General features: G+C 41.9%; 1 protein-coding gene across 3 annotated transcripts in view; it reads left to right on the top strand.

Annotated features, from left to right (window-relative positions):
• The window catches only part of gpc3 (glypican 3), a 140,307-nt gene that overhangs the window by 104,099 nt on the left and 10,431 nt on the right, over nt 1-25,777 (top strand). For all 3 annotated transcript variants that reach the window (XM_036213834.1, XM_024283844.2, XM_024283845.2), the window contains one exon: nt 13,653-13,839. In XM_036213834.1, coding sequence (XP_036069727.1) covers nt 13,653-13,839 — 187 coding nt within the window. The remainder of the gene's footprint in view (nt 1-13,652; nt 13,840-25,777) is intronic.

Consider the following 25,777-nt stretch of genomic DNA (forward strand, 5'->3'; position numbering starts at 1 on the left):
TTGTTGTCCTTGCATTGCTTGACCTGCAGCCACAGCGTGAAGAAATCAAAGCGACGGATGAATTTATTAAACAAAAAATAAAATGTCAGCTCAAACCAAACGACTGCTGAGTTTACGGACTCTAGTGGGTTCTGAATCAGCGATCAGTTGCTGCCCAAAGGTGGAAACATTCACATGCATCAGATAAAAAAAAAATCAGAAGGTTTTTTACTCTTGGAGAAAAAAGCTCAAGTTCTAATCAAGAAAAAACAAAAAACAGTTTAAGATAAATGTGGGTTCCAGGCAATTCCAAAGCGTTCTGGTTTTCAATAAAATGTACATGACAGAAAAAAAATTTAAAATGTACCAACTTACTCTGATCATCTTTTAAGCAATTTTGAGAATATTTTTAATCATGATTTTGTCGTATTTTACCCCCCAAAAAATTAACAAGTGTCATTTTCTAGGACATAGTTTCTGCAGAGCGGCCGGAGTTCATTTGAAATTAGCCTCTGATTGTGGGTGAGACCATTGCTCCAGAGCAACCCCCCAACGTACCCTCTCCGTTACTGAGAGCTCTCTGTTTACATGCTCTCCCTCCAGCTTACAGCCCCTCACACCTCAACCTAACGCAGCAAAAAAGGCGAGCGATATTAAAGATGTAAATGGATCTATTTGTCCACAAATTGATGCATCAGATAGAAGAGATTAAGTCCCAAATTTGGAGGAAATGTAGTTCGAATTGGTTCCACATCTCACTTAATGCTTTTTTATCTTTGAATTTGTCACCAGAGAGGCGAGCCGCGCTGCCTAATCCCGCGAGGTGTTTATTGACCGTCCGCCTGGTCCTGTCTGCTCCCAGCTTGCATTATTGTAAACATCCTCCGAGGGCAGCGGGGAAAGTGATGTTGTTTAGTTAAAAGCAGCTTTACGAGGACTCCTCCCGCCTCCCGGCTGAAGGACCACCTCTGGATGAAGCAGAGCTAAAAGCAAAGCGGCTAATTCATCACCTGATGGGAGGTCGAGGCCTCGGCTCCAGGATAATGGCTTTGCCCCGCCTCATCCAGGTTTTGTGATCATTTTGAGCAGCGGATTATCTTCTTTTATTTGCTCTCAGCTGCATCCTCACATTCAGCCACATGTTTGCGATGAAGACCTTCTGAAGTGTAGTCGGGATTGATCAGCAGATGAAGCGAAAAGCCGTCGCCTCGGCTTGTTGGATGCTTTCTCACGCCTGCAGCAGGCTGATGTCATGGCTGAGCCTCAGCCAAACTCACGGAGAGGCAGAAGCCGAAAGCGGACGGGCCGTTTGAAATCTCTAAACAGTCCAGGACTGCGAGGAGCCGCCGACGCCTGTGTGCAGCTCAGCGCCGTTGCCCACACGGCCGCAGGAATTTGTGTAACAAATTCCCGTGTGAGGTCCCGTCTGTGTGTGACATGTATACGTTGAGGCCGATAAGAGAGAGCGTGACTCTGCATCCATTCCAGGCCTTGATTTTGAGGGGATGTGGTCCTGTCCATCAGCTCGAATTAGAACTCGAAGATGTCTTCTTCTTCTTCTTCTGATGGGATTAGTTTGTTTTCCTGAACATTTGTTTAACTTCCCAGGATATCAGGTTTCTCCTCGGAGCGACTAATTTTGGCAGCAGAGGGTCGAGCTGGTGGCAAAACAGTGCAATTACGTAATTGGCCGAGTGATTAGAGTGTTTCAGATGAATTTGGAGGGTCTGACCTTTTGGGTTCACTCCTCCTGGCTTTATGTAAGCCTCCAGAAAGCTATGCATGGAATGGCACTTGGATATTTGTTGGGAATTTTTGTCTGAATTCGACCAGTCGTCTAAGGAAAAAACAAACGTTTCCATCACATCTCTGCATGTTTGACGCCTCTCCTTCCATCTCCCCAGCTGTGCTGAGTTGTGTGTGACAGACTCCAGCACTGTCGCCCTTCCCTTCCCCGCCTAAACCCTGCAGACCCCCTTCTTTCTCCTCACAGCTTCCCAGACTAATTGAAGCCAGAACCTGGGAAAATCCTGCAGGTAGGACAGGAATCCGGGGCTGGAAAATAAACCAGATCCCAAGCGCCACAAATTCCATCACGCAGTCTCACTTCCTGTGAGTCGGCAGAGGCCGGGCCGCTCTCGTGCGCCCCACACCTCCACACACTCTCCCAAATGTAAATCTGCCTCACTGGAGGCGCTGCAGCTTTTTTTTTTTTGCTGTAATCAATCTTTTGCACACGCAGGAATACGTCTGCAGCAGATTCATCCTGCAGCTCATATACGGCGGTGATAAATAGGCGCACAAATGTCCTTAAAACACGGCGTTAAATCAAACCCGGGTGGAGGAAGTACACGCTGTATGTTTGGGCCGTTTCCTCCAGGATGGAGTAACACTGAGTTCCAGAGCAGGCCTGCTGTGTTTTGTAAACTTAAACTTGCTAACCCAGTCATTAGGCGCGCTGCCGTCAAAGAGCCTCATCTGTGTTTGATGTTATTTACTGAGGGGGGTTTTCAAGTGGTGCTTAATATCCATCCACCCCCCGGGGGGCTGTGTCCTCTCGCCCTCCTCGTTTTGATGTGTAAAGTATGACTGCTCTGGAAGCCGGCGAGGTGGAGGAGCTGCTCCGCTGCATCTGCGAGCGGGAATGAGCCACGAGGGCGCTGTAATGAAGTGTGACACCCGGTGTAAACCTCTGAGGAGCTCAGGGGTACGCGGGCACTCCTGCTGGAGCAACATTATCTCCTCCCAGAGACTCTGGACTTGAGGATAGCTTCAGGAGCGCTGGAGAGTCACGCTACTTTGACTTTGGAAGTCCAACTTCGTCTTCACGGCTCCCCCCAGACATCGCTCTAGCTGGGATGGAGGGTCAGTCACGATTAGTCCGCCTGCTAATGAGCCATCACTCTACCTAGTTCCCCTATCGCTGCCCACTCCGCCCACTTGCTCCTGCGGGCGTAATTATCACACAGCCGGCCTATAAAAACCCTCCAGGAACTTTCCTGACTCCCCCAGAAGTTCCAGGGAGTCTTGTTTTAGCTCTGATGCTCTCAGAGGTCCTCCTCCGATTTGATCGGCACATCCCCAGCTTGTTATCATGCTGCTGCACAACAAGATCCCTCCCCTGTAAAGGTCAAGGGGTCACGCTTCCTGTTTCCTGCCTCTGCCAGGTCAAGAGAGGGTCTCCCCACCAGGGTCAGGGACCTCCTCTGTTCTCGCTCTGCCTTTTGTTTAGCCGTGGCGCTCCTCAGAGCTGTCAAAGCGCTGGAGCTTCCCACCTTTTAGAATTCCACCTCTTCTGTCTTTGGGCCCTTCTCCACCCACCCAGCCGTCCTCATACCCAGCTGAGCTAGGTGTGATCATGGGACACGCGGTGGCTGTCTGCTGATGCTCGAAACGGGAGCGTCTCGCTGCAGCACGTGACTCGAGAAACCACGGCAATAACGTGTAAAGCCGACGAGCAGCAGACAAAAAGAGATTGTTTGAGGGCCTAATCTGATTTAGCAACCAGAGACTTGAGCAGGAAGGGGAACTTTTTAAACCATTAGACCCCGAGCAGACAATCAGCCACATTCACACACATAAGACAAGATTTTCATTTGGTTAGCCTCAAAAAAAAAAAAAAAAAAAAGATAGAAAATTGCTGTCATACCAGATATATTATGCAAGTTAACCCTTGATCTGAACTCAAATACGTGGCTGTTTGTTTTCCAGGAAGAGGACTTCTCTTTTTATAATTTACAGAGGCTCTGATTAATTACATACAGGAATTACAAGCTCCTCGCCAGCAACATCTTATAGCATCCTTCCAGAGGAGTCTGGAAATAGACTTGTGGGCTCATACAGGAAGGTGGAGGGGGACACACGCCCAGTTTTAATGCAGAAGCAGCTGCTCGTTTTGCCTTTTCATTCAAACTGGAATGAAAGTCAGGAAATGAATCTTGTCTGCCCGAACTGTCTGAGCCCGGGCTCCCGTAGCGTGACCAGATAGAGAAAGAGAGGAGAAAACAAGACAGACAGCTCTGCTCCCCTTGGTCTCCTCGGCCTTCGGATCCAATAAAAGTGGAGCAAAGGGTGGAGGAGAAGCCGTGCTGACCCACGCTCTCCCTGCTCTGCCCGCTGAGGATCTCCATGACTCACTGGGTGGAAAGTGCCTCCTGTCACTCCTCTGTCTGATGAGCCTCCTTCATTTCCAGCCGCATGCCTCTTTTCTCCAGGCTCCCAGCTCCAAGCGGGAACATCTGCCGACGTGATACGAAGAGCTCGCAGGACGGGTTGGGATTAGATGTAAGGAAAGTCCATTTCCTTCAGTCATCCAGAAAAAACACTCTGTGCTGACAGGCCGTACATGTCAAATGTGGTGACCCAAGCTGTAGCTCAAGCGCTGAATTAAAAAGCACATACGCTTTTGGTTTTGCAGGTTATCCAATAAAAACATAGCAATCCACCACCACTTTTTCGCATTAAAACCCTGCCTATAGAGCTCACTTTGGTCTTTTATTCAAAAGAAACACCACTCCCTAACTACTTAAATAGTTACTTTGTTCTTTGACAGTAAAGTTATAGTTCTGGAGACGAGATCTGTAGTAAATCCATATACACAATCAGATTTTATGGTGTTTTGTAAATAAACCACAAAAACAATTTTTTTTGCTGTTTTCCGTTAAATAATTTAGCTGCGTCTAATTTGTCTAGGCATTTTCATCTACGATCAAAGCTGCCACAAGGGGGCAGAACAGCCTGTAAAACTACTGATTGTTTAAGCTTATCCATAGTAAGACTTGTCAACAAGCAGCTTTTTAGATTTTTTTGTGTAACAATGAATTTGCAACTTCAGTGGACAACTTAAGCAAACTTTGGAATTTCCTTTGAAACTTCTCATTTAGACGGCAGAAGATATTTGTGCAAAATTATCAGTTTAAAAATTAAACTAGCAATAAAACTGATGAAAAGTTACGTTGGATTATGATTGGGTGGCTCTACAACAACATCAGGATAGTCAACGCTCCAACACCATTTGATTGGGCAGAGAATACTTGGATTTTAACTTACTTTCACACTGTACTTTTGAGAGAGGACCAAATCTGATACAGTTATGGCTGCTGTTTTTACGGTGCAACAGGAGGAAATGTGTTTGAACAACCCTTCAAAGTTTAAAGCCACCCTTTAAGTAATGAGAGTTGCAGTTCCTCAAATGACCACTTGAGGCTTGTTTTTAAAATGAAGCAATTCCATTAACTTTCATGCTAAATAGCCCAAATTTCAACCAATAATTAATGGATATACTGCCCAGAAGATGTTTTTTGACAATTACTGCTTCAGATTTTTCTTTATGACGTAGGTGGAAGATTTTTTATTTAGCAGAGTTAGGTGGGGTAAACTCCACTCAATATGGAAGATGCACTTTAGGCCTTAACTCCCCTGTGGAATCCCAGTGTTTGTTTCTTCTTTGTTTATTTAAGACATGGACAGCATCTATTAATGTAACATTTAAAAATGCAAAAAAAAAAGGTAGTCGAGCAAAAAAAAAAAAATTGTTACTACAATTACATTTTTTCCATAGCGTTACATTCATCATTGGCTAAATTCCCATACTGGATTAGCATAAAAAAACTGTCACGACCAAATACTAGCGCGTGGACATACATTTGGAAAAGACTTGGTGCGAAAATGCCAAAGAGGTGAGAATCTTACAAATCTTGCTCCAGGGTTTTTTTTTTCACAGCTCTATTGCAAAATAAAGAGCCTTAATGACACATAATTCCAGCACCGGCACAAACTGCAAATATTAACGTGTCCTCCATGATCAACTTTTAAACAGTTGGCACTTCTGTGATTTAAAAAAAACGTCATCCACAAATCCATTTCCCTGATTGGTCAAAGTTGAATTGGTTCCACTTTAAACGCATGTTCAATTAATGTGCGTTTTGTACGTAAAGCATGAAAATTGTCTTAAAAACTAGCGCAGCAATGTATGACTGTATGAACGCAGAGGCCTGACAGCGTTTACACAGACTTTTCATTGAAAGTGGTGCCTTGAGTATGCTGGTGTGAAACTGAAATAATGACTTTTTTTTTACTCTGAATTTATTTGATAAACTGTGCAAACCAGTTGCTCTCAGTACCGGCTGGCGATTAGGATTGGCTAAAGCAGTATCACATTTCATGGTGACCAATCGGAGGCAGCCTTGTTCCAATACTCAAATCCACTCAAGTCCAGAGTAATCCAATGAAAAATGAGCATTTTCTGAATAAAAGCTATTACTAGAAAACGTTCTCAGGCTGTTAGAGTTTGATGTATTTATTTAGCTGCAGTTACTGCAAGAACATTTTATATTGTTTGACAATTTACTTTTGAATAAAATAAGTACAGATGTTTACCAGACTAGCCGTCTAAGATTTTAAGTTTGATTTATTTAACTTGGACAACAGAGTTAAATGAACTTTATGTTGTTTAAATATTATCTTTTGTTGTGCAAAAAGTTACTTGGAAGTTCAAGTTTTCCATTTGTCTCAGGCTGCTTAGAGTGTGATTTATTTTATGATAGAGTTAAACCAGATCCGGATCCAGGCGAGTTCAGCTGGGGAAGTTGTTGCTCATTGTCACATGATTTCTTTAAATATTTTTCAACACATTTATTTAAACTCTCACAATAGAAACTCAAACCTTAAATGCAAATCAAGAACATGAAAAGGATACTTCAACCAAACATCCCTGAGATTAAATCAAATTGGGATGAATTGTCTGAATAAAAAACAGTTTGCAGACTTTTGGTTCCACGAATCAGAGAAACTGCGTTTCTTTCCAGAGAAATATTGCACTGGATAAATTTTAAGATGCATTTGCTAAGATTTATCAACTCTAAAGTCTCTAAACACTCTGAGTGCTGCTGCTGTGCTGCAGTGGACACCCCAAAACAGAAAAGTGAAGAAGTAGAGCTGATTTTCTCGTCCCCACAGCTCTTGGCTGCACTTGCCTCGCTGATGCTGAAGTAGTTTAGTTTACTTTCATTTACTGTCTGTAGATATAGTTTAAGGGACTTTTTTGGGTCTATTTTTACTATTTTGACTTGTGAAAAATCCACATTTTTTTCTTTGAAGCAAATAGTTATTTTTCCTGGTAACTAAATCCAAACACTATGGATGATGTCAGAGATGATTTGTCACTTTAACGTGTTTAGGTTCAGATTAATTCCCAACGTAATCCAAGAATCCAGTCATGTTTGGAGCAAACAGCCTTTATTTATTGTCTATATTTGTAGCTTTCTTTACAATTTGAATGTTTTGACCACTTTTGAGTAAAATCCAGGGATTGTGGAGTAAATTATTTTGCAAACTGTTATACAAACTGCAGAAAAAATGTTTGTTTCTCCACAAAGATGCATTTCATCAGAAGTCTCAACGTGATAAATACTTCAACCTCAGTTTATATTTCCTGCTCTGATCTCAACATCATTCATTTACACTCGTTTGAAAAAGAATTTCAGTAATTTTGAGGGTTTAGCATTAATCTTCAACATTCTGGGCTCGATTCAAACATCTCCAGTTGTTTTTCTGTTGCCTGCTCGCTGAAATCAGCGAACATGGAAAGTTCTAGTGGGTTGCCAAGTTTATTCACAACTGCACTCTAGAGTAAATCATTTTGTTTAGACAGAGATTCATTTAAGTGTGTTTATCTTCTTGAAATGATATCAAGCTAACATGTGATGGTGAAGGTTGAAGGTCCAGTGGGATCTTCTCTGAAGGGAGTAAAAGTACATGTTCTGATGAGACAATCCAAAATGTTCTCTGAAGACGCCGCATGATGGCTGTGTGCATTTTTCTAAGCCTTCAACTCAAGCAAACAATGAACATCTGATGGTGAAACCGTGGTTTTTGTTATGAGCTCATGGTGAGCAGTCTGTTTAGGAGCTGGGGTTTGGTAGATTAGATTTGTAGACAATGAGAGTTGAGGCACTGATGGAAACATTCAGAGCAGCAGATTCCGTCTGCGCCGAGTCATGCAGGACTTGTCTGAACAAGTCCTGCATGCGAAGGAGGACCCGAGACGGGGCCTGGAGGCTACATCTTCCAGCCTCTGCGTACTGCTTCCACATTGTAGCTTTAAAGCCCCACTCCGATGGTCTTTGGATCTATTTTCAAAGCATTCAACGTGGATTTTTTCACAAATAAGCTCTTTTTCCAAACAACATTTTTGTCTGCTCTTGATTCACAACAACTTAAATGAATATAAACTCAGAAATCCAATTTTTTAAGCTTAATTCTCTTTATCTATCTGCTTCTATCTTCAGAAAACTGTTCCATAAACATGACATCTGTTTCTTACTCATGCAAAAGTTAGATCAGCGTCCAGTGAAAAGACCCCACAGCTGATGAGCAGTGAGTGCAGGTCAAGCGGTGGCTCTGAGCTCAGCTGCAGCTGTTGTGCTGAACCCTGTGGGAAGCTCGAGTCATGTACGGAGGCAGCGACAGACTGACCTGCGGTTTCTGTGTCTCTGTCTGGGCCGGCCTGTGCTGAGCAGTCTGCCACATGTTTAGACCTCGGTGTTACTTGTGCTTTTGTGTTAAAGGGAGGTAAACCCTGCGGCCTGCGGGACGCCTGCAGTCGCTCCGTTTGCACACTGTGTGTCCGACCATCTGTGCCGGCCAGCTGCCAAACCCTCGAAAGGCAGAGCGAGGGAGACAAAAATGTAGAGTCTCTCCATCCAAACAAAAAGCATTCTTTTTTGTGTCCACTACGTTTTGCTTTGGGGTTTTTTTTTCCTAATTGCAGAGGATTTCAGAGCTGCTTGAGGTTTCTCCCTCTTGTGGTAAAAGTTGGATCACTCGGTTGCTCGGCCGTGCCAAAAGTGCAGCGTCACTTTCGAAACAAACAATCATTGCAATCTGCCCTTCTACCGCAGCTGTAGCAGAGGCAGACAGCCAATGGACGGAGGCCACAGCACCCCCACCACCATGTGGAGAAAGGGCATGGCTCATTTAACCCACTCGGTTCATCTTTTGATGTAGAGAAACTTCTTTTTCCTTTATTTGTTTTTCTTTGTCCACATGCTTCCATATATAATATTCCTATTGCCATGTGTAAATTCCCGGATGCTGGAGTTAGGCTGTCTGTCCTGCCTCCTGTGTAGTCAGTAAATTGTTCATTTTTTTATTTCTCAAATAATTGATGATAGTTTGTCAGATACGCCTCATTTCTGTTACAGTTTCCACAATTTAAGGGGAAATCCTTCAGCTTTTATCATATAGGTCGTTTGTAACTGAACTGAAACCAGGCGCAATTCACAAACCAACCACTGAGGGCGCTTAAGAGTTAATTAATCCAATGCCATTCAATGCAATGTCCACCTATTTATGCCTCCTGATTTTAGTGTAATTTTAATCTTGGCAATAAACTTAATTTAAAGTCTTAAATCCAGTTACCATCAGATTGATATTGTTTAAGTCAATTAACTATCATCAAATGTTATCAGGATAATAAAGTGGTGATGCAGCAGGAAGTTGTTGGTTAATGGTAATTAAATAAAACAAGAAATGTGATTTCTAATTGATATCATCCTTTTCTTGCTTCAGTCCTATATTTTAAAAACGGATAAATTCTGCAGCTTCAATAATGGGTTCTTTAGGGTCTTATAGTTACATCTTTAAAATGTTATGATTGTATTTATTTTTATCCATTAGGAATAAAACAAATGTTAAAAATAATTCCCTATAACAACAGCTGTTCCATGTTTACACTGAATGAAATTTGTAGATCTATTTTCAATGTTACGCCAATGTACTGATGAGGTTGGTGTGGCAATCAAAAATGATTTTAAAAAAATGTCAGGGTTAAATTCCATAAGAAACAACATAATAATTCACATTAAATGTTATTTCTGTGTAATTTAAGCATGTTTGAGTAGCATTATTATTCTTTTTCTTAATAGCACATTGTGTTCTGCATCCTGATTGGCTGATGGGCATGTTTTTATCTATTTTTATTTCATTACACTGGACTAATGTTACACTAGAAGCTAATGTCTGTTAGCCTGTTTTAACAAACTTTAAATGGGGGATTGTTCTTGAAGAAAAATCTGTTTAGTGTGTCATTCGGACGTTAACAACAGCAGCTAGCTGTGTTTAAACTTCTAGAGCTGGAGCTTAGCTGACTCATATTTAAAAACCATTGAATATTTCACATGATTTACGGCCTCTCGGCTCCTATGAATGATGTTGAGATGGAGCTTAAGGCAACACTTAGTCACAACTGCCAGTGAGTGAGCACACACCGAACATGAAGAAAGAGGCATTGCAGTTGTCGTTCGTGGCTTTACTCTCACTCCTTTGGTTTTGTTCTAAAATACCCCGAGACAAATCTTCCCCTCCGACTGTTTGCATTTTAACAAGGTTTGTGAGGCTGCCCCCCCCCCCCAACCAATCTCTAAATGGGTTGCCAAGAAACAAACCAAGAGAAGGAATTTCAAGACTTCAGTTAATCTTTGGGATACTCTTGCAGATGCATATAAAAACATTTTGGTATTTAACGCAGCGGTTTAGGTTAATCGAGTCTCGTTTATCTCTGGAAAAGTTCTGGCTTGCATTTGTGCGACACATGCTGGCTTCAGCTGCGTTGGATCTGTGCTTCATTCAGGAGTTCGTCCCGGTCTGAAAACTGTGTTTTGGTGATGGTTACAACCAAAGTCTCCTCCACAACAGGACTGGATTAAAATTGTGAAGGAGATATCAGGTTAATGACGTATAATTTTAACCTAAAGACATATAAATACAATGAGCGGTGGAATAAGCAATTTCTGAATGATACCAGCAACCCCCATAAAACTGTGAAACATTTGCAATAGTAAATAAGAAAATGTGTTAAACTTCAGACAATGAACCACATTATATACTTTTATTTATATTATTTTACCCTGATTCTTTTTTTAAAAGTTGGTTCTTTTGTCAGTTTGATATTATTTGTTGTTGCATAATTTGAATCCAATAAAAATAGTTACAATAAAAAAAATATTCTGTTTTTGAGGTATTTTTCTGATGATAGAGGACATGTTTCAAAAAAAAGAAAAAAAAAAGTATTTATTCAAATTGTTGTGAATTAAGAACACAAAAAATGCTGTTGAAAACACCGTATTTGTGCCTCTTAAAGACAAGCTCCGTCTTCCGGTCTGCTCCGGATCGGGAAGGGGAAAGGGGGCGGGGTTGCTCTGTGTTAATGGTTCCACCCATAAGTTAGAGGTTAACCTCTGATGAACTACTGCTAATCCTAGAAAAAAAACAATTTTGGCTAAAAATCTCTGGTCCGGATCCTGATAGAGATCTTTCTAGGGGTGAGTATTGACAAGAGCAAGACAATACAATACATATCGCAATACCCAGCTCACGATACGATATGTATCGTGATATATCCCACAACTTTACCAAAACAATTTTTTGAGTGTGAAAGAAAGAAAATTTCTATCTAAATATTAAGACATTGTAAGAAAATAGTAAATGAATGTTATCTAATGATCACAAAGCTAAACACTTTATCTCATATGCAAGTTGCTTTTACCCAAGTAAATAATTAATTAAATATTGCCATGTCAGCATTTTAAATCGATCGCCAAAATAAGTATCACCATATATCGCTGAATCAATTTTCTTAGTTCCATCTGTGTAGAGCTTGCATGTTCTTCCTGCATTTGTGCGTTTTCTCAACTTTCCTCCCACAAAAACATGTTTCATTGGCCAGTCGGTGCTTCTAAATTGCCCATAGGTGTGCATGTGTGGGCCTGCAACACACCGGCGACCTGCTCAGGATATATCCCACCTTCGTCCAACAGTACCCGTGTTGCTTAGCAACCCATGACCCAGAAGGGGATTCAGAAGAACGGTCAGATGGGTATCACTGTCAATGTTTGACCGGCGTTTTTGGGAAATGAACATGTTGGTTCAGCCTTTCTGGGAGCAAACCCATGAGCGTTCCAGCTCTAAACGTTCGACACGGGTTAAACCAGGACTGAACTGAACGTGCGGGTAAACGGAACAGAGTTGTTTATCTAATTTTGACTGAAGTTATTCGGTGATTAGCTCTGGATTGTCTCTCACACACACACTTTGAGCCCAGACAAACGTTGCAGCTGGCCTGAAAGGGAAAAAAAAGACCCACATGCACTCAATTTTCTCCCAAAGACGACAACCCAAAAATGCATGCTGACGTACGCAGATAGGAAGGAAATCAATAAAAACAAACAAGCAGGAGGCAGCGCGGTGAGATGAAATGATGCTTGCAGGGCAGGAGTGCAGCACATCTGCTGCTCTGGCAGAGCGTTTAATCATGTGCAGAGTTTTGGAGCCAGAAGGATGGTCGGAGAGTTGCTATTTGTTGTCTTCAAGCTTTTTTCACCCATGGTTACAAAGTGGAGTCTGACAAATGTGGTTCTGTTCAAAAAATTACAAAATAAAAGCCCAGATTTAATACCAGATGTTATTTCTTCATAACAAAGCAAAATAAGTTAATGTAGTTGCTTTACAGCTTTTTTTTTTTAGAAATAATTATGAGTTGATTAGTTTACCGCAACATCCCATAAACACTTCTGCTTGTGATGCTCCACACATAATGAGCTTTTGACATTTTTTTTTTTTCATGGAAAAACATCAGAGTTGCAAAGTTGGGTTGAATTTTTCAGCTTTTTTGTAATTTTGCAATTTTGATTCCATTGAATATTTTAAAATGGAATGTTTTCTAGAGCTGGTATTGGATCGAGACCAGCCCGCAGATATCGAGATTTCCACTTTTGATTGAATTTTTTCTGTATCTGCAAAAATGACCCATTCTTTAATGATCTATGTTTATAATTTAATTTAATTAAAATATGGTCCTAATTTTGTTTTATGTTTATTGATTAATTTAAAAAAGAAAAATGTACAAAAAATATTAGCTGTGATTAAAAATAAACGTCGCACATTTATGAAAAATATTGATACCAATATCTGTGATATTGACCAGTGTCCCATCGATATCCAAATGCTCAGTATCGCCCAGCCCTCCTGTTTTCACTCAATTTGAGATGAACAAAGAAGAACTTTTATAGCTAAAGCTGTTTTTCCTGATAAAATACAATAATTTATTGGATTTGTGAGTTCAAATTGAATAAAAGATTATATAAACTATTTCCTTTATGAGGTAATGGTTGTTTTCTGTCTGGTTTTATCTGTGATAAAATAGAAACCAGAGATATCCCAAATGCTCGTTTTTCCCAGCCTTTCTTGTAGCTTTTTAATTTTAGATCCCAGGACCTTTATTTCCAGGGAAACATAACAATCCAAGCATGTAATGTGGTGTTTTTGCCCCGAGTCAACCTCTCAGGACAATGATGTTTGCCAGGAACAACACAACTGCACCGGTTTGCTTACCCAACAGTTTCTTTTTCTACCAGTAAATTACATGGGCGAAAGCCGCAGTGCTGTGAATGAATCATGTTTGGAGCAAAAAATACCAAGACTGGCACAGAAAACCAAACTGCTTCCCTCCGCCTGTATGGAAGTCAAGTGTGGCTGTTGGATTTTTGCTGAGTTTTTTTTGTCTGGAATTCTCCTCGTTCTTTGGAAATTACACACGAGCTCCAGTCGAAAGAACAGCAGACAGGCCGACAGCGGCATGCGCTTTCACTGCTAACCACTTCCTGTTTACCCAACAGCTGCTTCAGATGGTGGCAGTGTCGGAGAAACGCTGGCGAGCCCAGTCACGTGGAGGTGGAGCAGACGGCTGGGGCGACGAGGACGAGGAGGGCTTCCAGAGCGGAGACTGTGACGATGAAGACGAGTGCATGGGGGTGTCTGGGCTGGGCCCGCCACTCAGGCGCAAGCGGTTGCGCATTTTTGCAGGTTAGACCAACAGGCTCTTCTTAACGTGTAATCTCAAAATTAAATTAAGCACTGATAAATTCCAATTAGCTTGAATTGGATTTCTAAGTGTGGCTGTGAAAAGCTCTCTGACTTTGTTAACCTTTCAGCCTGATAACCTAATTAGAGCCATTGACTTGGCTGCTGCTAAGTGAATGAATAGATTTGGTCTTGTGTGCAGAGAATTAGAAATATCACACTGAAAAGACAGGAAAAAAACAGTTTTCTTTTAACTTCCACTCATCTTTGGAAATCGTTTCCCAGTAATTAGAATTCTGCCATTTTTAGCCAAAATCAAACAAATCTTGTCGTTTTTAGGACCCAATTTTTGCAGTAGTTCTTTAGAAATTCACCTCTAAGTTGTGGGTGGGACTGCTATTGCAGAGAAACCCCACCCCCTCTTCCTGTCACCCATAACTGAGTTTACATACTAGCTTGCAGCCCCTCACATTCCCAACTACGGTGGCCCTGAAAACCAATTCACACCAACAAATCACTTGACGCAGAAACATATTATAGATCACAACAATTTGAAAAAAAAAACTACATTTTACAAATTAAAACAAAATTCCAAAAGCCAAAAAATATACACAAGAGAAAAATGAAACATTTTAGAAAATTTCCAGAAGTCATAATTTAATGTTAAAAACACAAGAAGAAACAGGAAAAGTTAGTATAGGTTGTTTTGTATAGTTTACTTTTTATCTATCAAGTTTTTTTCGATGTCGACATACTAATGTAAGTGTAGATTCTCAGTTATTTACGTCATGATAAAATGAAAAGTTCTCCAAAATTTCAACTGGACACAAAACTTTTACGCTGAATAACGTTTGGTTGAAAAGGTAAGCAAACGTCATCATCAACTCAGCAATGTTAAAATACTTCTTTTGCTTCATTTTTAACATTTATTTAGATTCCTGTAAATTAAAATTTTAGATTTTTTTAGATCAATTTTTGAGCTCTAAGTGTATTATAATGGTCATTCCTCACTATAATTATCCATTCATGCACTTCTAAGTAATCCTCTAAAACACTGCTCTCTGAGTACCAGCCCCTCCCAACCCACAAAAACGACCGTGTTCCCACGTGCTGATGTCACAAAGTGAGAACCACCTCTTTCAGGAAGTCTGCGCTGCCAGCACAACCCCCAGGCTAACACAAACAGTAACGCCCAATCCGAATTATTCCCTTCCTCTTCATTTAGCCCTCCAAGCAGAAAGTTATGAAAAAATAGTGTTTCGTATTTCGGACGTCACTTTTGTCGGCGTCACCAAAAATATACATAACATTGAAAAGGTCACGCTACAACAAAAAGTCATTACTTACATTGAAATGTAACTTCTGCGGTTCAGAGCGCAACCACGTGAAGAAAAAGTGCTTCTCAAGGCAACGCGGTTTAACGTCTTTAAATGTTCTTTAAAGATCTATTGCACTGAAAGGTGTTTTTAACATATTTTTGTGCATATAGAGAGAAAATTAAGCTTCAATTTGCATTTCGGAGTATAGCAGACAAAAAATGCCATTGGAAATGCTTGATTTACGGAAAGCCACGAGCTCCCTTCTCCGCTCCATTCCGATGCATCCACTTGTAGATGACTTGATCCATGTCCGTCTTTGTTTTCCTCATCAGAGATGGAATCTGTCCAGCTGGATAGCTCCAATTTTGTTAGCCATTTTTTGTTGCATGACTAATGTAAGGTCGGAGGTGGAGGGGTTGTAAGCTAACAGGAGAACGTGTAAACAGATGCATGATGGGAATGGGCGGACGTACTCTGAGCCAATGATCTCACAGAGAACCCAGAGGTGAATTTCTACTGAAATTAAGTCCTAGAAAACGACAAGATTTTTTTATTTGTCTAAAAACTGAAGAATCATACTGGGAACATCTTTAAAATGCATGAAAAGATGATTGGATGGATTTAACCACTTCTGTGCACCGTAACTCCGCAGGTAGACTCCCACCTCAACCTTGTGACCCCTCCTGGCGTCACTCATAAAACACGTCAGACAGGCCTTCAAAGGCCAAACGCAGATCAAAAAAAACTACAAACTGTTGGAAGAAAAGAAACCAAACAGAAGAGGGAGAAAACATCCCGGCTGCAGCAACTAGAGGCTTGGTCGTGCCGAGAGAAAGCCAGCGCAGCTGAGCAAACAGAGCTCTGGGAGTAGTCCGGTCGCTGATGCTGCGGTGGGGATTTGGGTTTGCCAGGTAGGGAGCGTGAGCAGGAACTCGGGGTTCACACAGAAATCCAGCAGGGGTGTTTCTTCTAGCAGGCTTGGCCGTGAGAATCTGATCCTCTTTCTTACTCTCTTTTGAATCGTCTGCAATCAGCTCCAATGTGCTCTCAGTGTGCACGCCTGTCCACGAGGCGTTTTCCTCCTGTTTGCAGACCTTGAGGGGATCTTGCTCATTGGCAAATACAGATAGCCTGTGATGACCCAGCAAAGCGCTGACCTAGCACCTCCGCTCGGCCCCCTTTTGGTCAAACAGAGAGCCTGAGAGCAAAGGTCGCCCTGCAGAGCATGAGGCCTAATGGTCTGCCTGTCTGAGCTGTGCTCCTCCGAGATGAACGAGGGAGATCCGGTTTCACGGAGCGGATCGATGATGCGGCGCAGACGCACACACAAGCAGGAAAAGGTGACAGAAGCCGCAACAAGGTGCGGACAGGACAGACGCAGAGCCGAGACCTCGGCGCAGTCGGGCTGTCGACCTGCTGACAACACAGAGGATGTTCCCAAACGGGAGTAACGATTGATCCCTCCTCACCCACTCCGCACTCGGATTCCAGAACCCACTGATAACTAATACCACTCACCCACAACACACCCAGACACACACGTCTTCCCGTCCAGGCCAATCAAACTCCGTGTTACACATTCTTCCAAGCATTCCAGGCCAGGAGAGCTATTCCAGGACAAGGACCCCCCCCAAACACCACCCCCCTTCAACACCCAAACTACAGCCAAGCACTGAACAGCCGACAGTTACATCATCTCCAATTTAACAAATCAATTTGTTTTTTTAAAAAAGTGAGCGTTAGCTTTAAGATCTTTCCAGACCACCTTCATCCTGACTTTACTGAGTCCCATCTTGAGCCGAAGCTAAAAAAAACTCACGGAAAGACGGATGATAGTCAGATGATTAAATGTCTAGTTGCTCGCTGCTCAATTTCAAGTAAGCCTGAGCAATCACTCATAAAGTCAGCTGTCTCATTAGCTAACATTAGCATGATTCAGCTAATGTTAGCTGGAAAATATTTGCGCATCTTGAATTACACAAGTGTGCATTTCACTCTTTATAAATTCACTATTGTCTTTCCAAAATTAGGGCTGATGACATTCTTACAGGTCGAACCGTCACAAGTCAATGCACTTGTTGCATCAGAAAAAAAGTGAATTTCAAATATAATTTTAAATTAGAAAAAAAGCATTTATGGGTGACTGAAGTTTGATCATAAACTATTAGTCTTAGTGGAAGCAGCGTAGTTCCTACTGTAAAAGAGATCGCTTTTGTTGTCATATTACCATTGACTGTATAGAAGAACTGGATTAAGTAACCCCTCCCCCCCTCATGTTCCAAACAGGAAGTACCCGCTGGCTCCAAGAAGCCAAAACAGACATTTTAGAGCTAAAATCCATCAAATAAACGTGTTTGTCTCTGACTCCAGCTGTTTCAGCATGACTGGTTTGGCTTTACCTACCCACACACATTCTTAGAGCATGGAATGAAACCAACATTTCTTAGATTTTACTGAAACCATTTGGACTGATTTGGTTAACTTGAATTTTTTCCTATTTTTATCTTATTTTCGGTAAGTCAAAGATGGGAACATAAAGTCTAGCAACAGAAGGTAAAACATATATTCTAATTAGACTTTTTTGCATAGGAATATCAGAGTTACCACTGAACATTATGTCAGTTTGCAACAACTTTGTCAAATATTTGACTTTGAGAATGAATCACTGGTGTTCTCTGCAACCCAAAAGTTCTCCTCTTTCTCCTGGAGCTCGATGAACCTTCGCTGTATTCTGCAGTGCTCAGCAGGAGCTGCGAGAACAGACCTCTTGTTGTGTTCCTGAGCTTAGACATTCAGTCACCATGAGCACCCCAAAGAAAAGCTTCTTCTTGGCCCTCCTGAGCATTTTATCATCTCTTGGGGTTAGCAAAATCCAAAGTGGAAATATTCTTGTAATGTGAAACATGCAGCTTTTGATGAGAAGCTGGGCTGGGCTCACCTTTCAGTTCCACTCCAGATTTTTTGGGCTGGAACAAAGGAGCAAAAGAAAAGAGGAAGGTGATGAAAGACTGCGTGGATAGAACAGAAAGAGACAAAAACACCTTTGATAAGTCCAAAGGTTGATACACTGGGAAACCTAAACATTCTTTACTTTGCTCAGATTAACAGCCATACATGCAGCCAGGATGAGAACCTGGTATGTTAATTAAATGCAGCAGTCACCCTTGACCCGGCGCACCTGATAGGTGAATCAAACAGCTCCCATCTTACAGGCTTGTGTTTGCCACATGTCTTCATCAAAGCAGCTATAATCCTATCACCGCTGATAGCAGCGAACACTCGGCGAATCCTCCGCTTTAGCTCCATGCCGTTTCACGGGCCTGTTGCTCTCGTGAATGCCTTTGCTGGCGAAAAATACCTGACATGTGTTCGCCAGATATACGGTCTACGTGCCACAGGTTAAGGTGAGTCAGAAGTAGACAATGCAGATGTGAAGGAACGGAGGGCAGGTGATGGAGTGAAAGAGAGGATCGGGGTGCCCACATGGTCTGAGTCTTCTGCGGTTTGCAAGACCAAAGAAAATCCACCTAAAAAAAGCATCACTGGGAAAAGGAAAGTCAAGCAAAGGTTCAATTAGTAGAAAAAAATAATCAAATATTCTGATATTCTTGGATTCTTACACTCCTGGCCTCTTAAACTCTGATTCAAGAAGCAGCGATATATTGACTTTTATTCATAAAGCTGTGTTTGGTGACTAAAAATCAAAACCCATGTTATGGCATAAATTGGAACAAAAAGTTACTCCGCAGAACTTAAAACCAAACTTTATGAAAATTTAAATAAATTCCAGATGTCGTGGTCTTACGTCTTAATCTGTATGAGCAGTACAGTAGATGCACTTACAAATTTCACTGGGGAATGTTGAGAAGACTAACCCTACCACCAGCTGTACTTCAATCTCTGGCTTGCTTGGGTTATCACAGTCCAAAAATCTGTATTTCTTCTGGAAGAAACCTTAAAATAAGGTCAGCTCGGGGGGTGGGGTTACATCAGCCCCTGCTACGTCAGAATCAAAAATTGACCATTAATTTCCATTTATTGTAAGAAAGGTAGTTTGCACTCTTGCCGCAGGTGGAGGATTTCAACCATCTTGGGGTCTTGTTCACAAGCGAGGGAAGATCGGAGTGTGAGATTGACAGGCAGTTTAGACCGGCATTCATCGTTATGATGTGTCGGTCTGCTGTGGTGAAGAGAGAGCTGAGCCAGAAAGTGAAGCTCTCAATTTACCAGTCGATCTTTGTTCCTGTACTCACTCTTGAGGTCTGGGTCTTGACCGAAAGAACGAGGTCCAGACTACAAGCGGCTAAAATGAGCTTCCTCCAGAGGGTGGCTGGGCGCTCCCTGAGAGATAGGGTGAGAAACTTGGTCACCCAGAGAGAGCTCGGAGTAGAGCCACTTCTCCTCCACATCGAGAGGAGCCAGTTGAGATGGCTCAGGGATCTGGTCCAGATGCCTCCTGGGCATGTCTCTTGGGAGGTATTCCAGGCATGTCCCGCTGGGTGGAGGCCCCAAGGAAGACCAAGGATACGCTGGAGAAACTACATCTCTCAGCTGGCCTGGGAACACTTTGAGGTCCCTCCAGAGGTGCTGAAGGAAGTGGTCGGTAAGAGGGAATTCTGGGCATCTTTGCTTAGACTGCTGCTCCCGTGACCCAGTCCTGAATGAGTGGAAGAAGATGGATGGATTGATTATAAGTTTCAAGCACTTTACAGAACAAAATATTTTGCTCAAAGAAAACAAAGACTCCAAATATCTCACAAATTGGCTTGGTATTGGGACCGGGGAGCTTTCTGATAACTATCTGGGCCCTATATAATTGGATCAGGAGATGGTTGTAGACTGTCAGGGCTTTTCCTTGTGGATGTTGTTTAGGATCTTTATGGACATAATTTCTAGCTGGAGGGAGTCTGGTTTGGGGACCACAGGATATCCTCTGCTCTTTGCAGATGATGTTGTCCTGTTGGCTTAATTAAGCCAGGTCCTCCAGCATGGATTGGGACTGTATGCGACCGAGTGTGAAGCAGCTGGAATGGGAGTCAGCACCACCAAGTCTGAAACCATGACTGGAATAAGATAGTTTATCCTCTATGGGTGGGTGGAGTGCCCCTGCCCCAGGTGGAGGAGTTTAGCTATCTTGGGGTCTTGTTAGTGAGTGAAGGAAAGGTGCATTGGTGCGGTGTTCATGTTCCATTGTGATGAAAGGGAAGGGAAACTCTCAATTTACCGGCCAATCTTTGTTCCAGTACTTAACAATGGTGATAAACTCTGGGTCATTACTAAAAGAATGAGGTCCCAAAGTCAGGGGCACTCCCTTAGAGATAGATGGGCTCCTCCACATCTAGAGGAGCCATATGAGGTGCTTTGGGCAATTTGTTTGGATGCCCCTTGGACGCCTCCTTGGGGAGGTGTCGCCGACATTTCCCACCGGATGGAGACTTTGGGGAAGACCCAGAACACGCTGGGGAGACTGTCCTTGGAATGGCCTGGGAACGCCTCGGGATTCCCCCAGAGGACCTGGAGGAAGTGGCCAGGGAGAGTCTGAACATTTCTGACCCAGATAACTGGAAGAAAATTTATGTTTTGCTGTCAAATATTACTACATGAGCAAAAAATAATTGCTGCCAATGTCTTTTATCAGTTCTGACTGATCAGAAACATTACCAAAATCCCAGCAACTAATGAACAATTACATCTATATCTGTTTGTTCTCTATCTTTTAAAACTAAAAAGAAAGTCACAACTGTGGCTGCTAAAAATGAAGGGTGGAAAACTATAATGTTCAACATTCTGGTTTTGACCTAAGAGCTTATAAACAACCTCTGTATACTCCGTCAATCCTCCTCCTTTCCCACCTCCGTCACGCCCCTCGCAAAAATCATGTAGCTTGCCACCATCTGTGTAAACAGGCTTGGCTGGAGGGAGCAGCGGAGCTCCGTCTCATTCTCACTGAGGAATGCCACCGCCGGGCCCTGCGTGCCCCCTTCTCTGGGCCTGACCATCCACAGTGGAAGATGGGAAAGAGGGAACTGGGGGATAAAGTTATCCTTTTGTTGGGCACTTAATGGTCCCTTAATCTGGAGCGTTCTCAAACCAGTGCAGGGATAAGACCCCTAAGATTAGCCAGAAGGCAGGAAGAAGAGGCCAGGTTTTTAATTTCAGGGGATGCGAGCACACTGAGCCGACTGAGTTCTCATGCTCTGCACGAGGGGCCCACCAGCTTTCGGCTGGTTTTGTAAGCCGGCGCATTTTTCCGTGTTTGTGAGTGCGCCTCTTGGAAAAGCGTTTGTTTGCTCAAGAGCTTTATTTACATCCACAGGCACTTTTTTGGACGCATTAAATTGATTCCAGGCCCGTTCCTGGGTCGTGTCCATCAGCTCCGCCGCAGTCCACAAACACTCTGCACACAGCAGGACCATTCTCAAGAGCCGCTCACTGCCACGGTGACACACACAGAAGCCATTTTGTGGGAATGTTTTAAAGCTTTGGTTGAGGGGGGTTTGAGCATTTTGCATGTTAACCCTGTGCTCTCACCTGCATCTTAAATTCTTCCTCTGTCTTGCATTTTTTTTTCCCCCTCTGGGCAGTTCCTGCTGTTTTTCAACACATTATGAAACGGATCTGAAACATCGCAGGAGCCGTGCTGTCAATAGACTACAAGCTGCTGGAGGAAACCACAGGCTAACCACAAAAAGGGCTCACAGAGATAGTAAAACAACACGCCAGGAGCGTGCTGCGCACTGTCAGAGCAGCCAAATTGTCACATGCGGCTTCGGTCTCACTTTTCCTCTGTGTGGGAGAATGTGCCTGTTTATAGGTAGAGCCGCGGTTCAGTCTGCCACCTCTAGATATCTTCAAAGCCAGGATGGTTTCAGGAGCAGAGAGAATGGAAACACTTATGTCGGGCTCTTCGCCCAAAGGAGATAAGTGCAGCATCTGAAGAATGTCTCCAGGTCTGATAAGGACCAACACTGTCCACTCTTCTCCAAAACTTAAGAGCCACTCCAATGAAATTAGTGTTTTTAACATGTTCTAGTGACTTGAAAACTGCATTTCTGAGTAGTTTTTATTAAAATTGTGATGAATCAGGAGTGGGGAAAAAATGATATTGAATTTGAGACGTTCAAAATACGCTGAGTGATCCATTCTGAGGTATCCACTTGCAGACAAATAGAGCCATGTACTTCTTCGTTTTTCTCATCCGATATGACATCTGGCTCCAAACTGTATGGCTGCACAACTCCAATATTGCTCGCCATTTTTGTTGCACCACTAATGTTTGGTTGGGGTTGTGAGGGGCTGTAAGCTAGCGGGAGCTGTAGTATTCTGTATAAGCTATTTATTTTTTGTCAAAATTGCTCATTATACTTGCTTTAGGAAAACAGATGTAGTTTAGCACTTGTGCTAACTCTGTCTTATTTATGTTTTTTTTATTAAGCTAAAACATTGATAAATATGCACTATCCCAATTTTAATAAAATAAATATAAAAAACATGCATTTGCGCATGTTTACATAGACTTTTCATTGGAAGCAGTTGCTCTAACTCACATTTCCACACAGCATGACGGACTATTTCCGCCCTGCAGAAACTATGTCCTAGAAAACAGCAGATTTTATGATTCTGGCTACTGAAAAGACCACTGGGAACGCAGTAAAAATAGCTCAAAAGATGATTGGAGTAGGTCTTTAAGTGCCTCTCTTCGCTAACCTCTGACCCCTGTTCGGCGCTGACCCCTGAGCTCGCTCAGAGGCCGTCTCTGTGCAGAGCTGCCCACCCCGAACAAGTTCCTTCCCCTCAGCGCAGAATCAACTCTTTGTAAGCGGGATTTGTTCTTTTTTTTTTTTTTTTTTTTTGACTTATTTCACACACTTTTTCCAGTTTCACAGCTTTGCTTTGGGGAGGAATTCGGAGCGAAAGAGCCGGTTCACTCTGGGTGTTATTCTTCCAGCAGCCTCTTCTCCTCCTTCCTATGATCATATTATCTGTTTGCTGGAAATAGAGTCTATAAATACATTGAAGTAAATGTAATTTAGGCGGTGCAGGCAGAGGCCAATGAGTGCAGCATGGTTTTCGTTCAACCGCTAAGAACAGCTCCCTTTAATGATCGGCTAATTCATGGGTCTTGACTTGCATTTATTGTACTTAAGAACCTAAATATCAAATTTTAGTGAAAATTTTCTTATTTTCTAAAAATGTTTCTGTCTTTTCTGATTGATTAAAAAGGCCAAACTCAATCATTTCTTTCTATCTGAAGTCCTCTGTGGCCTCACTGTCTTGCTTTTTGCCCCCCTTGTGTGGGAGGGTCCCCTCAGCCTAGAATAACAGTGAGTGTTTTGGAAGTTAGGAGGCCAGCGCAGCTCAGAGAACGGCGCTGTTGCAAAGGCCAGGGGCAGGGCCTCCTCTGGGCGTCCCGTTTGTCTTGGCTCAACATTCCCAGCCTCTCAGAGTGCCCCTGTGGTCAGCCTGTGGGTGTGGAGGCAGACGCTCGCATTCCCTCCAGCCCTTGGATAGAGACATCTCACCCCGTTCCGTCAATAAACAGTGCTGCACGACAATCACAGCGCCGCAACTTCACCGGCGAGCTAGTCACTGCTGCTTATCAGTCAACATCCTGGAAAAAAGCGTTAGCATTTTTCCTGCTTGACTCACACACAGTTATCTTTCTGTTAATTAACAGAAAGCTAAAGTATGTCTTCTGGCTTTGTTTGTGTTGAGCTGAAGGTTTGTAAATAGTTTAACCATGGCAATAAATCCTGATTTATAAAGCACAATTTAAGAACGTTTTTGAACAAAATTTAGCTTAGCGTGCTAATTTAGGGACAAAGAGTTCAAAACTCAGTAATCTTTTGATTGATTTCTAAACCATTGGTTATGATTGTGCAGTTTTTGTCCAAAATGTAACAAAAGAGGCATTATTTTGTAGAACATAGTTTCTGCAGAACGGCAGGAGTTTATTAGAAATTCACCTGTTGGCATAGAGTTAGTCCACCCTATCACCCATCTGTTTACACGCTCTACCGCTAACTTACAGCCCCTCACACCCAACCTAACATTACTGATCCAACAAAAATGGCGAGCAATATTGGAGTTATCCAGCCGTTTGATCCAGATTCCAGCTCAGACAATGAAAACTGAGATGTACATGGATCTATTTGTCTGCATGTGGATGCATCCGAATGGAAAGAAACGTGGAGATTGTGGCTTCAACATCACAATTACAAGCTTTTTCCAACTGCGTTTTTTATTCACAGTGATTTTGGTCCTAATTTTCTCTGTGTCCTCCATCATGACAAAAATGTTTCAAGTACATGTTAAAATTTAGATGCATTTTAGACTAATTTTGTATATAATTTAGATTTTTTTCAAATAAAAACTAACATTTTTGTACAAGAATGACCAAAACTAAAATGAAAATAAAAAAAAAACATGGTGACACGTAAATATAATTTTAAAGAAAGAAAAAAAAACTGAAACTAAATAAAAGTTCTGCAACATAAAACAATTATTAAGATCAAATTGCTATGAAGCTTAACTTTGCAAACAATAATTTTTCCTTATTTTTTTAAGACATATAAATAAATATTAATCTACAAGTTATGAATTGTTCAACAATACTGGCTGATTTTAAAATCTGTGCTTTTAGCCCCGATTGAACAAATAAAAACCAAGTCTATAACTTGGTGAATTTTTAATTTAAATTTTAAATTTTCCAAATGAAAATTGTCTTTTTGGTGTTTTTAACATGTTCTTGTGTCATTTTTCTCACAATGGAGGACCTAAATAAAATAATTGATGATTGAAACTGTGTTTCTGAATATTTCTTTTTTCAAATCCTGTTGGATCGAAAACCGGATGCTTAAAAATACTCAGACTAATGATGCAGCTATGAAATGGGCGGGGCCAAAGTCTCCTCTCCCCCTGTAAACGCCCTGGCCGGCTCACACTTGACATGATGAGCGTTCAACACTCTTGAATTGTATTTTTGACTCAAAACTGAACTAATGGATTGATCCAATATTGCTTGTCAGGATTTTTGCGCCGCTAACGTTAGCTTGAGGCTATAAGCTCCACCCAAGTGTGCAAACAGAACTTTTTGTATCAACAGTCCCGCCCACAACCCAGAATTGTGTTTCTAATGAGCTCTAATGTGCATAGAATGTCTTAAAAAACAACATAGGCTTTTTGATTACTAGAAACTTAATAATCATAATTAAAAGATCACTGGGAACGATTATGATTTAAAAAAAAAATGCTTTAATTCAAATAAAAAAATGTAAAAATGTTTTAAAAATGTGATATTTGTGTGATTTTAATGAGCCCTGCAATAGGCCAGTGAACCATCCACGGTACTCATGCTCTTGCCCAACAGTGGTGAGGATAGGCTCCAGCATCCCATTGACTAAAAGGGTTTAAGGTGTTAGATCGATGTTTTTTTTTAAGTCAAACTTGATAATTATTTATCAATTTCCTTTTATCTGTATTTTTCAAAAAGAGAAAATTACAATTCCTTACTTGCATGCCTTTTTTTACAGTCGTCTCTGCAGCTGCAAGGATGGCTCCTGATAAAAGGATCTCTCACAACCACTCCCCCATCAGCACCTTTTTTTTTTTACATTAAATGA

This window comes from Oryzias melastigma, linkage group LG10, assembly GCF_002922805.2.
Source record: "Oryzias melastigma strain HK-1 linkage group LG10, ASM292280v2, whole genome shotgun sequence".
Classification (NCBI taxonomy): Eukaryota; Metazoa; Chordata; class Actinopteri; order Beloniformes; family Adrianichthyidae; genus Oryzias; species Oryzias melastigma.